General features: G+C 39.3%; 1 protein-coding gene across 14 annotated transcripts in view; it reads left to right on the top strand.

Moving 5' to 3' along the window:
* numb (NUMB endocytic adaptor protein) overlaps positions 1-8,262 on the top strand; it is a 586,620-nt gene extending 578,358 nt beyond the window's left edge. For all 14 annotated transcript variants that reach the window (XM_045760091.2, XM_045760090.2, XM_069309831.1 and 11 more), the window contains 2 exons: positions 259-445; positions 4,429-8,262. In XM_045760091.2, the coding sequence (XP_045616047.1) occupies positions 259-445; positions 4,429-4,759 (518 nt within the window). In that variant the 3' untranslated portion in view covers positions 4,760-8,262. The remainder of the gene's footprint in view (positions 1-258; positions 446-4,428) is intronic.
* Positions 8,263-12,295: the final 4,033 nt, after the last annotated feature.

Here is a 12,295-nt window from a genome sequence, read left to right as displayed (position 1 = left end):
TCTTGCATGGCATCTATTGCCATGTCATAGTGGTCTAGCTGTTGTGAAAATCAGGAGCACCCTGTCCTGAACCCATGTTGTCCAGGGTTATGTAGACACTGTGATCCCATGTGTTTTGTGATTTTACTTCTTAGCTAGCACTCTTTCAAAGATTTTTATGATGTATAGTGAGTAAATTGTTCAAATAGATATATTCAATCATGTTTTAATTATGTTCTACATTAATTTATATATATTTGATATATTTGTGACTTCCAGTTATGATGCCGTCTGTTGAACCCATTCATGAGGAAATCCCCTGGGCAGGACCTGAAATTAATGGACAAATTACAAGTTTAGTTGATCCAGCAGGAATAGAAGCTACAAGGTCATTAGGAGAAGAATGGCTTTCACAGTTTAACACGCAAACAAAAATTACCAATGGAACCATCACACCACCAACAGGGTAAGTTTGTACCACCAACGGGGTAAGTTTGTACCACCAACGGGGTAAGTTTGTACCACCAACGGGGTAAGTTGTTGGTGGTTCCTTCACTTTCCTCACTTCCCCCTTCAGAGCAGGAGAGATTGCTGAACTAGAGGGATTACACAGAACATATACGGCATACATAGATGCGATAAAGCACCTAACTTATTGGGATCGTCTCAAAGCACTCTAGTTGTACTCGCTAGAAGGGAGACGAGAGAGATATCAAATAATATACACGTAGAAAATACTGGAGGGCCAGGTACCAAATCTAGAGTAAAATAACAACATACTAGAGTGAACAAAATGGAAGAAAATGAAGAATAAAACCAGTGAAGAGCAGGGATGCAATAAGCACAATCAGAGAACACTATATAAACATCAGAGGTCCACAGTTGTTCAACATCCTCCCAGTGAGTATATTGCCGGAACAACCATTGACATCTTCAAGAGAAAATTAAGTAGTTTTCTTCAAGAAGTGCCGGACCAACCGGGCTGTGGTGGATATGTGGGTCTGTGCTCCAAGCAACAGCTTGTTGTATCAAGCTCTCACAAGTCAAACCTGGCCTCGGGCCGGGCTTGGGGAGTAGAAGCACTCCCAGAACCCCATCAAGCAGGTATCAGGTTTGAAACACCACCAAAGTAAGTTTGAACCCCCACCAGGGTAAGCTTGAACCACCACACCACCACTAGGGTAACACACACACAGAAATCACAATAGTGTGATGCATGAAATGAACAAATACCATGTCGTAGCTCAGTCGATTAAGGCACGTCTGGGATCCTCTCGGACGTAGGTTCGAACCCTTGTCACGGCACTTGTGGATTTATTCACCATTAGGGTAAGTTTGAACCAACGCTAAAGCATTGTAACACTTCCTTTGTTCAGAGAGTGCCTGGACATTACTGGTAAAAGAAAAATTTCATTAATTTTCTGGGGGGAGCTCCTTCGACTCCCCAGAGCTATCCAGGCTGATATGTATATCATTAGACTTTGGCATCAATCAGTGTGACTGGAGTTCTGGCCTACCGGGGACCATGAGCCAGAACCTGGCCCCCTCAGAAAGGCACGAGGAGCAATGGCCTATAGAAATGCATAAGGGATTTGGAGCATTCTATGTCTCCCATCGATCGGGCCAGGCACCCATAAAGGTATGCGCCTCAAAACAAACCCCCTATTCTGGTTAAAACAACTAAAATAGACAAACGAATGGACTGAACTCCCAAATGAAAACGAGCAAACGAGCATGATGTCACATGAACCGCGCCACACGTTTGTGCGGCTCCTCCCTCTCTAGGAGGGGAGAAAAGGGAGCCCCAGAGCCCCACACTGGTGATCCACCCTGCAGTTCTTTGGCTGATGTGATTATGGCACAGTTGTGTGGCTCCAGCTCTAGATTCTCTCCATGTTGTGCTGTGCCATGTGTCCAGTACTGCTCTTACAGTGGCGTGCGAGCTGGGAGTACTATTCTCAGGTACTTGAGCTGCATATGCTTAGGGTTTCCTTCCCTGTGCCCTGTAAGAACTGCCCTTGGGGCTTGGGGGTATCCTCCACAAGTCACCTTGGGGACTACCTCTGTTGGTAGAGTAGTGTACCTCAACACTACACTGCTTTTGCTGCTCGGTGATTGACCGCCTTGTGTGTGTTGGGGGGGAGGGGGGGTTTCTTCCCTTGTTTACCTTGGGGCAAGTGGTAGTTTTTGCACTGGTAGGGGCACAGGGTACTGCACAGCTAGTTTTCACCTATGACAGCAGCTGGCTCTATTCCTCCTGGGTATGTTGTCCTCTTGTGGGTTTTTTCTTTTTAATTTTGTTTTTGCCTGGTGGGAGGGTCTGCCTTGGTGTCCCTTGCCCCCAGTTATATTAGGGTCTTGTGACCTCTGTTGTTCAGTGGTACCCCCTGCTAGGCCCCTGTGAGTGGACACGTTCCGGGGGTTCAGTTTTGGATGTTTGTGACTATTCACCCAATCAACTGCTGACATTATTTGGGTGCAGGCATCTCAGGCGTTGCATGCTAGGTATAGGTTGCTGCAACGTACTCGGTTGGTTGCTTCCCCGGGTGCCCCAAAGGTTCATACTAACATGGATGAAAAATTTCATATCTGACAGAAAAATGAGGGCCGTAATCAGTGGTAAGGTATCGGATTGGAGGAATGTCACGAGTGGAGTACTACAGGGTTCAGTTCTTGCACCGGTAATGTTCATTGCCTACATAAGCGATCTACCAGTGGGAATACAGCATTACATGAACATGTTTGCTGATGATGCTACGATAATAGGGAAGATAAGAAACCTAGATGATTGTCATGCCCTTCAAGAAGACCTGGACAAAATAAGTATATGGAGCAACACTTGGCAAATGGAATTTAATGTGAATAAATGCCATGTTATGGAATGTGGAATTGGAGAACATAGACCCCACACAACCTATAAATTATGTGAGAAATCTTTAAAGAATTCTGACAAAGAAAGGGATCTAGGTGTGGTTCTAGATAGAAAACTGTCACCTGAGGACCACATTAAGAGCATTGTGCGGGGAGCCTATGCTACACTTTCTAACCTCAGAATTGCTTTTAAATACATGGATGGAAAAATACTAAAGAAATTGTTCACGACTTTTATTAGACCAAAGCTGGAATATGCAGCGGTTGTATGGTGCCCATATCTTAAGAAGCACATCAACAAACTGGAAAAGGTGCAACGACATGCCACTAAGTGGCTCCCAGAACTGAAGGACAAGAGCTACGAGAAGAGGTTAGAGGCATTAAATATGCAAAAACTAGAAGATAGAAGAAAAAGAGACTATTTTGAATGTAGTGATCATATCGCAACAGGAATCGATAAAATTGATATGGAAGAATTCCTGAGACCCGGAACTTCAAGAACAAGAGATTTAAACTAATGAAAACAAAGCTGCCGGAGAAATATACGAAAATTCACTTTTGTAAACAGAGTGGTAGACGGTTGGAACGAGTTAGGTGAGAAGGTGGTGGAGGCCAAAACCGTCGGTAATTTCAAAGCATTATATGACAAAGAGTGCTGGGGAGACGGGACACCATGAGCGTAGCTCTCATCCTGTAAATACACTTAGGTAATTACACGTACGTACGTGTTCACCACAGGAGTGTCACCTTTAACCTGCGTGTAATTCAGGCGTTAATACAACCTGTCCTCTTAAAAAGAACGTCACTTTTGGCCGTTTGCCCATATGGCCGAATATGGACGTAATTTGAAAATGAAAAAAAAAAAAAATATATAAATTTGGGATTTTTTTTCAACAACAGTAAGTTAAGGGTCCTCTGATAGGTTAGGTGGGCAGGAAATTCTTATAAAGTTTCAAAACGGTATGAAAAATGTTAATGGAAAGAATCCTTTTCTAAGCTGGCCAAGTGAGCCGGACGACTCAAACAGAAAACGGAACAGTACTACTTTTGTGAGTCAATTTCATTTCAAATTACATCCAAATTTGGCCATAGTGCCGCGCATACGAGCCAAAAGTGACGTTACTTTTAAGAGGACGGGTTGGTTAATGAGTGCGTTAAGAGTTCAAGAAATCCTGTTTCGTATACCTACAGGACTACTCCATTTTCACATTTTCATTTCATTGGAAACGGTGTTCCCAGTCTTTCTTGCTTTGTATCTGTCAGACCAGCATGTACAATTCTATGACGGTTGCTTCAACTTATTCTTCTGGAAGCTGTGGAATATTTGAGGGCATTTTACTTTGTTTGCCCCTCCCCCCCCCCCCCCCCCCCAAAAAAAAAAGTGTTCCTGTTGGAAACAGTCAGAAAATTAGATTAGGTTTTATTGCAATAGCTAACAGTGTCCCTATGGCTAAACGTATTATTTTTAATTATGTTTACAGTACAGTATATAAAATTTGGGCCCATCATATTACTGTATTAGATGACATAGTACATGGGATGGGATTGCTTAATTTTATAAGTTTATCATAATTTCAGATCACAACCAGTCAACAATGCCGTTATTGGTCAGCGTAACCCTCCTTTGGCGCAGGTAAGGTCTGCCTCCTTAGGTGCAACTCCAAATGCAGCCACACCATATGTGGCTGTTGGCTCAGCAAGAGATCCCATGAGTTCTTCTTGGACCACTTCTAATGGCACAGGTGGTACAACTGCAAACAATTTTCTGGTGGGAACTACTACAAATTCTTCAGGAACTGGGAACGATCCTTTTGATGCAGAGTGGGCGGCTCTTGCAACCCGTAATGCCAACCCCAACAACCCCTTCCTGCCAAACACTCTCACAAAGGCATTTGAGGTACAAATGTAAATTTCAGTGTCATTTTGATAATTATTATTAATTATCATTATTTCATTTAGTTATTGAAAGAGGATTTATTTCTTGGTTAAATATCAAATTCTATAAATTTGTATTAAATATATGGTCATCTGCCAGTCAAGAAGTGTTCAGATCCAAATTAGATTATTAATTTTTAGCAAAATAAATATATGGAAAATAAAAACATTAAATTGGTGAATAATCATTTCAAGATTTTGTATGTTCATTTTTTTGTGAATTAATGAGATAATCAAATATTTAACGTTAGGCAGACTTTTTTCTTTAGTGCATCGTTAATTGTGGAAGGTTAATTTCAGAGCACATTAGGGTTTATGAATTGTTGAACAATCCTATTTTAGTATTCCAGTTAAGTACTACAGTACTTACAGGCATAATACTTTGTGTAATGGCTGGTGTACTTAAAAATTCTCAACTTCAGGCAACTTCTCTGCCATATTCCTCAAGTACCTTTGAAGTAATGCATAATTATATTTTGTACTTAAATCATACATTGTGAGATGTTTAAATTTTTAGGAGATGGAATAAATGAATAGATTTGATGCTATTTTTCAAATGAGATGTGTACCATATTTACTCACACGAACATAAGCAAAAGTATGTTGATGTTTCTATATTAGTAGCATTTGCACAGATTGTATAGTTGCTGGATGTGTAATGGAATTCAGATGTACTTTGTATATATAAATTTATATATATTTGTCGTACCATATTGGTAATGCTGTTTTTTTTTTTATAGTTTTCTTGGCATTTCTCATGAGGAGCAATGTTAATGATGAATATATGATTTTTTCTTAATTTCTGAACTATTTTGTTGCCGTCATCAGAATATTTTGTTCCGCTGTGATTAAACCAGTGGTACTGAGAGCCTACAGTATCAGTTATACTGAATATCATACTTTATATTATAGTATTGGTTTGACAGTGTTCATACATACTTTACATAAACTTAATGTCTGTTCACTGCTTTCCATATATATATGCACACTTGACAGTTCTGTAATGGTTGACATAACCAGTGCAATAGTAAGCAACAGTTGTTGAGATTACCTCATAAATTAAATGTGCTGGCATAGTTTAATGTGCAAAAATGTTTTCCAGGAGCAAATGTTCTTGGTTCTGACGTTTACTGTGAATAAAAGTTTCTCAAGTTTGTGTATGTGCAGACACGCATTCATAGCCCTCGTGGGAGACATTTTTGGGGTGTATTCTGGCAGTTGGGCAAACATTCAATCTCGAGAATAGGATGAACTTTAATAAGTGATGATCTTCTTAATATTTTATTCTTCTTGTCTGCATGTTAAGCTGCCCTCATAAATGTTTTATAATTGGAAATCTTAAGAGTAGAGGTCAATTAACATGTCTTGAGAGTGCTCATTTTGATCTGTAGAAATGGATAGGAAATCAAATCCTATGATATAAGGAAGTTACTGCAATTGAAAAATCAAATTTGTTACAATCCTTTTATTAATTGCCTAATATTGAAGTTGGCATTTTGTATAAATTAGCATATTGTTAAATGTTAAGTAAATTATGTCTGCTCTTGTTAAGCATATTTTCTAATATTTAGATTATTGTGTGTAAGAAAAAAAATGATAAGTTAGGTTAAGGTAGGATACTGCATTTTATATAATTTTGATAATTTGTCCTTTGGCACTTTCAGCCAGTAACTAAGATTATTCAGTCATTGGTACATGGGGTAATGGCTACAGTGATAGAATGTACATAAATAATTTTAATATAGAAGATTTATTATTTAAAAGTATGATTGTAAATTCTTAGATTTTGATGTTGGCTACATCTTGTAATGTAAGTGGGCCATACTGACTGATGTATATGATACTCTTGACAAAATATGACTGTTGTAAAAGAATTCAAAATGTTAAAAAATTTCATATATTGACAATGCACCATACTTGAAAATGAATAGCAAGCAATAATTTGAGTAGCCTTTGTGTTGAAACCATGGGGAATGCTAGTTCCATAAATTGCCCTCAATTATAGTGTATCGCATCAGAGTATGAAACATTCATGATGAGTATCTTCTTGCTTGCAATATCTTGTATCAAACTGGAGGTGTTAATCCTAGTTGTTTTGATTCACTAAGATTCCTGTTGCAAGGATTTTATGCATGCAATTTTTGTTTGTTTGTTTTAAGATTATATTTTTATATTTTGCACTTTGCTCAAAGTTAAAAATGCAGTGCATTTCTGTAATTCCTTTGCTGGTATAGTACATTAATTTAGGGCCATGTTCAGTTGAGGCACTAAAGTTAGGTGAACGTATTTTATATTGAAGCACGGTAAAAATCTTGACTTTTATGAATTTGCTAAATACAAATGCTACGTACATCTTCTAGAGATTGGAGTTTCTGAAGCAAGTTGAAATAGTGCGTTGTTAGGAATGATCGCTATTATGAACCAAAGTGCCTCATGAACGTCACCCAAATATTACAAATGGTGGTAATGGCATATCGTGATTTTATCATCAATCAATAGTTCAGTACATTCCTTTAATATTTTCTGTGATAGATCTGTCATAATATGCATTCATAATTATAATAATACTGTATATGTATTTGAGAATTTATTAGTACTGCTTGAGATGCACCTCAGGTAGAAAAATTGATGTTGAAAACAGCTTGTGTTTATGCTTTTTTTTCATGTATAGATTATAACATTGACTTTTATTCATGTGTCAATAATATTGGTCTGTTTTCATAAAGTATTGTAATTATAATGATACACCAGAATACTGGGATTTGTTCTGCAAGCTCTTGGTGTAATGGATACATTCTGTTTCCTTTAGAGAAATAATTTAAACATAGATGTTAGAAAAAACCAGCCTTTGATTTTACAAAACAATTTTTAATGCATTTCAATGATTTTTACTTTGCTTGAAAAGTACCAAGATTGCCAGTCTTTGAGAAAACTACCTTTAATATATTGTGAAAATGTATATAGAAAACTTTTTAATTTGCATTTTATTTTCAAAACAATTTGTATATAATATAAAATTACAGTGGTAATCATCAGGTTTTAATAAAATTTGGCAGTGTATAAAAAAATTGTGCTTATGACCACTTCTCCAATAGATAACATGTAATTAACATCCAAAGAGTAATGTATTTTTAAGCTGAAAAACTTCTTAAATGGGAAAGCAATGTTAAAGTTTTCAAAGTGTGTTTCCTTGTAATGTAGTGACATGTGTCATGCACGGTAAGATAACCTGGTGCACTCGCCGCAAGCAGATATACATACATATGGGGTGAAGCATAATTTAGCACGGAAATGAAATTCAATGTGCCTGATGACTGCCAATGTGGGAGTTGTTGCTTAACGCTGTGATTGTCAAGTAGCTTATGCGGTGACGGGAGGTTTATTACCCTGTCATTTTTATGGAGAATATACAATGATACTGTACAGTAGCTGTTAAGGGGAAGTCATGTCAACACTAAAATATATTCTACTGTCAAATTACTGTTTAAATTTTCCTTAGTGTCTTCAAACAATTCAGCTACAATGAAATGGATTTAGCTCATCCACTTGAAAAATAAATTGGTTGAAATCACGTTTGAAAAAGAAATCTAAATCGAAATAATTTGAAATATATTTTTAAATGTAAATAAAAATATGAATATTGGAAACTATGATATATGTACTATATCTCTGTATGACTTTGTAGCAGATTTTTCATAGGTGCAATACTGTAAATTGGGGATGTGCTACCATACGACCAAAAATCAACATGTACAACATACATTTTGTGCAATACCAAACTTGTTTTTATTTATCTCAAATGATGGAGGCTTGTCTGACTTTATTCTTTTTGAGGAGTGAAAAGATCTGAAGGAGGAGCTGGTAGGTGATAATGTATGGGTAGCAGAGATTGATAATTACCTAAGTGTAGTTACAGGACGAGAGCTATGCTTGTGCTGTCCCATCTTCCCAGTAATCTTTGTCATATTCTGCTTTGAAACCACTGATGGTTTTGGCCTCCTTCGCCTTTGTTTTAACCTTCACTTGTTCCTACCTTCTGCAACTGTTTGCAAAGGGGAACTTTTGTATGTTTTTGGGCACCTTTGTTTCCTTAACACGAATTTATGATTACTTGTTCTTGAAGTTGCCGGTTTAAAAAATTCCTTGCGTGTTTATTGCATTCTTTCCTATTGATGTGCTTCTTAAGATATGAGCAGCATACAACTGCTGCATATTCCAGTTTAGGTCTTATACTCATTAACATTGTCATGTTTAATTGGCCTTATTCAGCATGAAGATTGTAAAGAGTCGTTTGGTTTGATTGATTGAACTTTGTGCCAATAGAAACATGTGAAGGCTTCAGATATACCAAATGTGATAAAGGGTAGATGATTAGATGCTTGCACACATGATTAATCAATCGGTGACCTGGTGTCACGTGACAGGTAGGTGGTATGTTAATGGTGCTTCTCTGCCTGGCAAGGCATCACTGTCACAGGAACTGGGGAGATCAAAACTTGCATCAGCTCTGAAAGTTCAGGGAATTTTTGTGTATGATGTCTAGAGTTTAAGGTGATGTTATACACGAGGAAACTCGGTGCATCTTTGGAATAGATAGGTAAGCAGATTCTACAAATTGCAAGATGAGTGCAAGTCAGAACTTTATTAGTGGTTCAAGGCCCACCAGCTGAAACATAACTGCTGGGCAAGAAGATCCATTGTGGGGATCTCGCAGCCTAACCTCCTGTAACCATATTCTTCACTAGCCAGGCTAATCCGAGCTAGTGAAAGTCAGCAGTGATGAGAGAAAGGTAAGCAGTGAAAACCTTTGTGACCAGTTTGGCCAGTGTTGTTGGCACCTCACATTACTCCAGGCTCTGTGATCTAGCTCCATTTACGATGCTTCCCTGTAGTTCTTTGTTCTCCACAGGGGCTTTCTTCAGTCCTTATCTTTTTGGAGCTGGTTGCTTCAAGTATATTGTTTGCCGAGTTCTTGGGGTTTGGTTCTTCATGCCATTCACATCCAGGGAGTGTCCGACGTCTTGGCCAATGGTCTGTCTTAAGTTGCATCCTTTTTATTTGGAATGGACCATCAACGCCAGATTCTTCCTCTGGCTTTGCCAGACGTTCTGGCACCCAGCCGTCAACCTCTTCACATTAGCATGATCTTGGTATCTGCCTTCTTGTGAGATGCCATTCCTCAACTGCAAGGCCTTGCAGTTGCCTTTCAGCTGGACTGGTCATTGTAGGGGTATTGCCCTTCTCCCCTGGTCTGTTACTCCAGGTTCTGGCTGTTGGAGTCCTTCAGGATGATGGTCATCCTTCTGGCTTCTTGGTGGCCGGTCTTGGTTCTAGCGCTGCTTGCTAGGTATCCAACCTGGGCGTTTTCTGCAGCACCACCTTTTTCGGAGGATTGGCCTACTCGCATACTGTACTTCACTGGTTTGAGTTCCTCCACTCTTTGCATCTGGTGTTTTGATGTGTCTGGATATCTCTGTGAAGGTAATATCACAGGTGTCTGATATTAAAAATCACAGGTAATATATGGCTTGTTAAAGGTGTCTCACCTAGGAGCTGTCTCATATTTGCCAATTGGCCTTCTGCAGTTACCTTTATTCTTATGTTCTTATGTTTTCTCAGCGACAGTTTATCATGGTTTGGTGTGTCTTCTGCCATTTTGTACCTTCATCCTTGTTTCTCAGTTTTTGATTGGTTGTTCTGACCTTTTCTTGGCTTTTCTTTGCTCAGCTGCTCCTGCCGTATGCTGTCATCGTCTCTCTTCTTGCAGCATTGGCAGAGCTGCTTCGGCTTGCATTCAGGGTTGTTTCTTTTTAAGCCCATTTCGCATACTGTCTTCCACATTGTCTCTGGCCTACTCTGTGCCCCGAGCCTGTACTGTATGGTCCTTTGACCGGGTTCTTTCTTTTTCTTTTGTCTGCTCCATTTCCGATGGCCCCTTCAATTCTTTTGAAGGGGTTCTTCTTTAAGGGTTCTTTTGTTTTCTCTGGCTGGTGCGAGTGCTTCTTGGGCACCTTTGGCACTGAGGGGGGATTTCTTTCCTTTGGCCCTTGTGGGCGCCGTGTAGGGTACCTGCCGACTCCTTTATTTCTGGCACTGACAATGTTGGTTGGTTTCCAGTGGGACCTTTTTGTGGTGGATGCTTGGTTGTTTCTCCTGGGGGTGCATCATGTGCCAAGTCCTGGGCCAGCTTTCCTGCCGCTCCCTTTGTGCCACCGGTTTTGTTTCGGTCATCACTTTGTGGTTCGCTCATTTCATGTTCCAGGGCTCGTGTTTCTCTGGTTGTCTTCTGTAACTTATGCTGCTACAGAAGACTGCCCGCCTGCAGTCTACCCCTCGTGCCCTTGTGCTTCTGTAGGCTGATCTTTTCATGCTCCCTGCTAATCATTCTTGGGCCTTCCTTGCGTGCAGAGGTTTTGGTGGACGCTCTGGGTTTTGGCAGCCGGGTGTCTTGTTCATTTTGCATGGCCTTGGGTCATGGTTTGTGACCGTTGTTTTTTTTTTTTCTTGTTACCTGAAGTGCTTCCCTAGTGTGTGCCCATTTTCTTTCTCCGTGGATAGATTTCTACCCTGTCATTCATTCCTCAGAGATCATTTGCAGGGTTGTTGGGCTTGTGTTACAGATAACAAACTTGCCTAGTTGTGCTTGTAGGGACTGAGTTTTGGATCTTTGGTTCTGCTTCTCAATTGTCAATCAACTGGTGTACAGGTTCCTAAGCCGATTGGCTCTATCATATCTACATTTGAAACTGTGTGGAGTCTGCCTTGCCTCTACCACATCATTGCCTAGTATATTCCATTTGTTAACTACCCTGACACTGAAAACATTGTGTCTGTGGCTCATTTGGGTACTAAGCTTCCACCTGTGTCCCCCTTGTTTGTGTTCTACTCGTAGTAAATAGTTTGTCTTTTTCCACCCTGTAAATTCTGAGAATTTTGTAGGTGGTGATCACATCTCTCCTAACTTCTGTCTTCTAGGAATGTGAGGTTTAATTCCCATAGTTTTTTCTGGCTAAACTGTGTGCTGTTAAGAGTAGTCTGTCTCCTTGGTCTTCCTCCTACCACTGTAATTGGTGGTGGAAAATTGCTCTATGTTATGTATTAGCCAACCCGTTCTCGCAAATTCGTAAAGTCAATATTGACTTATTAACTACGTGCATAGGTGATATACTAAACATAATAGATACCCCTAAAAAGATTCATAGAAAACACCGACCTTACCTAACCTTGTTAGTATCTTAAGATAAGCCTCTTATTGCTTCGTAATTACAATTATTACTTAACCTATACCTATTATAGGTTAGGTAATAATTGTAATTACGAATCAATAAGATGCTTATTTTAAGATACTAACAAGGTTAGGTAAGGTTGGTGTTTTCTATGAATCTTTTTAAGGGTATCTATTATGTTAAGTATGTCACCTATGCACATATTTAATAAGTCAATATTGACTTATTAAATTTGCGAGAACGGGTTGGTATTAGCCATGCACGCTTAACCCATAGGCATTTAA

The sequence above is a fragment of the Procambarus clarkii genome, chromosome 66 (assembly GCF_040958095.1).
Source record: "Procambarus clarkii isolate CNS0578487 chromosome 66, FALCON_Pclarkii_2.0, whole genome shotgun sequence".
NCBI lineage: Eukaryota > Metazoa > Arthropoda > Malacostraca > Decapoda > Cambaridae > Procambarus > Procambarus clarkii.
This window is presented reverse-complemented; position numbering and strand designations above follow the sequence as displayed.